Consider the following 5,638-nt stretch of genomic DNA (forward strand, 5'->3'; position numbering starts at 1 on the left):
CAAAGAAACATAGAGAAAAGTATCTATTTTCACTACACATCAGGATCTGGGAATACATCTGTTCACCAGGGCACCCCAAGGGAAGACAATGTCAAACAGTCACAAACTGCTGGAAGACCATTTCAGACTAGACATAGGAAAAATCTTCTTTACCCTCCGAGTCCTCAGAGTCTGGAATAGACTCCCCACAGAAGGGGTGCAAGCACTAGGGCTGTGCAAAGCTTTGGGTGGTGATTTGATTAAGAGGAGATTCGGCCTAATGCGGTGGCCAAATCTCCAAATCCAAATTGAATCAGGGGACCAATTTAAAGGTCCGAATCTTTGGAAAAGATTCAGAGAGGTTTGATGACCGGGCAATCCATGGTGGCTGCAGCACGGAGCTGCAGTTGGACTCTGAGCTGGTAAGTACTAGGGGCGGGGGAGGAGGGCATCCTGGTGTTGTAAGGGTGAAAGGTTTGTTTCGTCCGTAAGAAATATTTATGGACTCACACCCTGCATGACAGCTGAATAAGCTCAATATATAGTGGAGGGAGGTCATTCTGTAAGTGTCCCCCCCCCGCATTTAATGAACATTGCTTCAGCGTCTCTTAATGAGCAAAATGTGCATTCAATACAACACAGTGTTGGCACTGTGCCTCGGGGCCCTAGCTGAGGTGGGCACCCAAAGTCCAATGTAATGAATGTCGCACAGAGCTGGTGCCTGTGCTGAGGAGCTTTCAGTCTAAATCAGTGGTTCTCAACCATTTTTAGACTCAAGCTGTGAGTGGATCCAGGACCTTGGAAAGGGGATGTGCAGATGGTGTGGTGCATCATCACATGTAGCACAACACCCACTGCAGAAAGACTGGAAGCTTGACTAATAAGTAGGGGCCTAGAGCTATATTACTCAATTTGTGACTGAAGCCAAAAAAAAAAAAAGTTTATTGGAATGTGCTTTTAATGTGCTATGCCATGTATATCATATATTATATATAAAAATGCAAACAACTTTGCAAAAATAATCCAAAGATGTTTCATTCATCCTGCAGTCATTACAGTTAACTGTACATCTTTTTCAGATTCAAAAACCAAAATCAAGCTTTCTGGAGCATCTGGGCAGTGCCTCCAATGCTCCATAGAAAGTGATTTCCCCCACCTGAGTGAAAGTTCACCTGAGTTAATATTTCCACACCTGAGTCAGTGTTTTTAGCTAGAGTTAAAAACCAGTCTGCAGGTCTGTGCAATGGGAGCTATGTTACTAGAAGCAGCTACCAGACAGCAGCACAGCAGATGTAAGGATAGCTGGGGTAGTGAAACCGCTGAAAACCATTTAAAAAGAAAGAGGGTTGTTAACACCTATGGAGTGAAGAGTTTAGAAGGAATCAAGCACATTATAAGAAGCCGTTAAGTCAGCTGACCCCCTCATTGCTGCCTGAATAGAAGTGCTGCTGCCACTGGTAGGCAGTTGGCTTTACACTTTGGATGGAATTAAAGTGGGGTGCAAATGCATCCCCCCAGGTCCCCGTCTGACTCAAGGGCTCCTTCATTAGACTTGAGCTCCCTCTCAGAAAATGCCATATCTTTATTTTCACTCATTTTTTTGACTACAGAGAAATGCTGGGGCAACTCTGCTATTGCAAACATCTCAGAAAGGCCACACCAGGTTTGTGACCCTCTGGATTCCTGTTTGAATTCTCTGGGTTTATCTTGGGAATCACGTTTGCACCTGTAACTGCGCTCATCTTGTGAGGCAGTCCACAGCATCCTCAAGAGGCCTCAAAGGAAGGACTTGAGTGCCTAAAACTCACCTCATCCAAGGCCAAGAGTGTGATCCTCAAAGCCCCTGTCTGATTCCCTCGGCACCAGATTTTCTCTGGGAGACCTCCCTAGGCCTCTCACCTGCTGCTGCTGCATGCACAAGCGCTGCTGCGGTCCGGTCAGGGCTGAGCAGCTCTGTGCCTGGCTCATGCCTAAACTTGGGTAGGATCCAGAGCCAGTCTCCCCTGAGATGCAGAACACCTGACGCATCTACAGGACTCAGCATGTCAAGATACCGCTGCCACCACCATTTCCATTGAAAGCTACAGCAACAAGAGGCCATGCTGGTGACAGGCCTCTCTCTTTCTGATATAGCTTGGTGCTTACATCGCTCACCTATGCTATTGGACCCTTGGGTTCAGGTCCCTCCTCTGCCTGGGGGGGATCAAGCCTACCCCATGTCTCACCTGCCCAAAGGTGTATACTTCCCTTGCTACCAGGCTGTCAGCTCTTCAGGGCTGGGGGTGCTCCTCACTCCTCCTAAAGCTGCTCCCCTTTGCAATAGCAGGATTTGCTGAGCCAGAAAGAGGGGTCTGGCTCTCCTGCCCAGCGGCTCCATGACTCGGCTAGGAGCAGGGAGGTCTGGGCTCTAATCTCTGTTGCAAGAAGCATCTATGCACTACCTCTCTCTCTATCCTAGGTGAGCAGCTCCTAAATATAATCCCAAAATACAGAGTACATTTGTAGACAAAAAGGCTTACCAGCTTTCTTCTGAAGGGATCACTCCCCATAGATCCAGACCGTCTTCTGTTAGCGTGCCAGTCTAGTGCAAATAAACATGGGATTACTTGGTTATATAAAGCTGCAGGTCCTGAGTCTGCCCCTTGACCCGATGTAAATGAAACTGGGCTGAATTCAAGCATTGTACAAGTGCAGAAATGGTGCAAAACAAGCAGTGTCTTAAAAATAAGAAAAGCAGTGACTCCAAGGCTGAACGGCGTACATCGGGGGCCCTCTGCCTCCAGCCCATCACCAAATATGACACATGGAGCCATAGTATCTGGGCATGGGACTCCCCACGGGTCAGGAAATTTTGGCTGTGAGGGAGTGGTGGAAATTAATACAACCACCTCTCCTGCCGCCAAATTCTCAAGCTCCAAACCCAGCACGGTTGCTTGGGGCCAGGCCATGCCCCCTCCCCTCCATGGCTGTATCGGGGCCAGGCCGTGTCCTCTCCCCGTGGCCGGATCAGGGCTGGGCCACCCCCCATGCCCACAGGGCCCGGGTCAAGCCGCCTTCCCTGCCCTGGGGCAGGGTTGGGGCTGCCCCCACTGCACAGCAGGATGGGGTCTCGATGCAGCGCCCCTGGGTGTTAGTTTGGGGCCATAAGCCAGATCCGGCCTGCAGATGGACCAGGCACTACCCATCTAGCTGCGGCCAAAAAGGTTGAGCATCACTGGTGTGTGTTGTCCTAGCTCCTCTGGAAGTAACTGAGATGCGCCGAGTTTCCCCTGGCTTAGTCTGCCCCTGTATATCAGCAATATGTTAGCTAAATTGTATATACTGGTCAGAGGGAAGTTTTATGAGAGTGTGGGAGGCAGAATGAGTGAAAGGGTTCGGGAGAAAAGGGAATTATGGACCAAATCCATGTCTTGCCTAACTGGCTCTGTCTCAGGCAGCTGCACTGGCACTGAATGAGCCTGTACTTGCTGCAAGTTTTGGCCCAATGTTTTCAGTCTAGCATCAGTACCTGGGATGATGGAATTGCCCCAGATTTTAGATTGGGACATGATTAAGAAAAGCAGAGTGGAGAACGGGCGATTGTCCAAGAGGTTGGATACATCGAGGGCCGTATTTGGAACCAGCTGCAGCCCCGCACACGGAGCACCCCGCATGAATTATTCACACCTGATATGGAGGTGTGGGGGGTGAATTTAGAGTTTGGGGGACTCTACAGCAAGTCATGGGCTTCTGTCTACAAAATACCTGCCAGCCACATGGACGCCGAGAAATGGGGCATGGCCAGCACTGGGGCTGTGGCGAGATGCTTTCTGGAGGAACAGCAGCTTCAAATTTATGTATGGGCACATGGCTGCCCCTGTGCTGTGACGTGGCTGCACCCACATCCCCACCTCCCTGCCCTGCAGCGGCTGGTGGTTCGGTGGGCAAGGCCTGGCGTAAGTCTCTCTGTACATGGAGGAAGCAGACGAAGTCTGATTCCCTGAGCATGCACACAAGGAAGATGATCCCGAATCCGCAAAGAGGCACCGAGTCCCTGGCTGACACGCTCATTATGCGCCGCGCTACGTTCCTTACTTTGTCGAAGCAAACGAGGTTTATCTGCCCGCATATGTTGATCCTCTGTGGGCTGATGCAGAAAATTTTCTTATGCTTCAGCCTCCTCTGGGCATAAACGATGGCTGTTGTCAAAGCCGCCGGGATAGCAGGGGGGACGGGGACGGTGAGGAGGAGCAGAGCCATCGTTATCGTGTCTGATGCAGATTGCTGAAACAGAACGAGGGTGGGAAATGGTTAAGGGAAGGAGTTTGTTCATAGTTAATAGGGAGACCATTGTGCTCTCGTAGCTGCTGGGCATAAGACCGATTATCAAGCAGGAATTTTATATCCTGGCCAGATTATACCCTGACCCTGGCCAGGTCCCTGCCAGCCCCACGTCTCTCTGACTCAATGAAGCTTTTCAGACTTGAATCCCCCCCCTACGAAAATGCAGCTCACAGTTGTTGCTCTTTTGTTGACTACAGAAAAATGCTATAACAAATCTTCCATTGCAAAGACCTCTGGAAGGGCAGAGTGTTTGGGGGACTCTCAAAATCTCTGGGCTTGTCTTGAGGATTACGTTTGCACCCCTCACAGGCCAGCCTGGTTGAGAATCCCTGCTCTTGGGTCCCAGGGCCTGAAAAGCCTTGTCTAAATACTTCACCTTTCCATAAGCCCTTGCTCCACCACTCAGTCACGGGGAGAGCATTGCTTTAGGGAAGGCACCCATATTTCCACCCCTCTTTTTATTTGCTAGGCTCTTTGTCACAAGACGGTGACCAAAATGCCCGTTCTTTCCACAGCAGCCTCCGTAGTGACATATGTACGATACTTCTTACAACAGTGCAAGAATTGAAGAAAATGGCTAACTGTGACAGTTCATTGCATATGAGCCGTGTGCTCGTTAGGAGGTGGAAAAGCTTTTGTACCTTCAGCACCAAAACGCCTTCTCCTGCCACTGGAATTACTGTAAAAGAGCAACTCCACCTGTTTCCAGTGAGTAGCAGGGAGACCAACTGGAGTGAGCCACTGAAGAGAGAGACTTAGGATCATGATCCCAATGCAGCAAGGGAAGTTTAGGTTAAATATAAAGGAAAAAATCTCCCACTAGGAGGGTAGGTAGCACTGAACAGGTTACCCAGAGAGATGGTGGCATCTCCATCCTTGGAGATTTTGAAGATCTGGGTAGACAAAGCCTTGGCTGGGATGATGTGGTTGGGGCTGGTCCTGCTTGGGGCAGGGGGTTGGACTAGATGCGACCTCCTGGGATCCCTTCCACCCTCATTTTCTGTTATTTTAAGCATCACATGTGCACTTCCTAGTGCTGAAAAATCACTGCAGCACAATGGGGTTTTTTTGTTCCTGGAGGAAGTCACAGTCTATTCTGTCTGTGATGCTCTGTTGTTTTCTCATTGGAAGTTAAAAACTTAACTATGTGAGGAGCAGAGGGAGGCTCGAAGCGCTCCACGTACTCGGCTTACCCTCTCCCGTGGGGAAGGGAATGCGTTACACCATCGTCCACACTGACCTTCCTGTATGCATACACACACGCTGTGTAGATCAGTCCAAGTACGCCGATCACTGCAAGGCCTATGATGAACTTGAAGGCATCTCTGTAGAAAAG

General features: G+C 49.8%; 1 protein-coding gene across 1 annotated transcript in view; it reads right to left on the bottom strand.

Moving 5' to 3' along the window:
- Positions 1-5,638, bottom strand: part of ATP13A5 (ATPase 13A5) — a 61,908-nt gene that overhangs the window by 22,216 nt on the left and 34,054 nt on the right. Inside the window, exons 12-13 of the mRNA XM_019503492.1 lie at positions 4,054-4,242; positions 2,499-2,560 (exon numbers count right to left, since the gene is read on the bottom strand). Of these exons, the coding sequence (XP_019359037.1) occupies positions 2,499-2,560; positions 4,054-4,242 (251 nt within the window). The remainder of the gene's footprint in view (positions 1-2,498; positions 2,561-4,053; positions 4,243-5,638) is intronic.

This window comes from Gavialis gangeticus, unplaced genomic scaffold (assembly GCF_001723915.1).
Source record: "Gavialis gangeticus isolate Ggan-Ray unplaced genomic scaffold, GavGan_comp1, whole genome shotgun sequence".
Classification (NCBI taxonomy): Eukaryota; Metazoa; Chordata; order Crocodylia; family Gavialidae; genus Gavialis; species Gavialis gangeticus.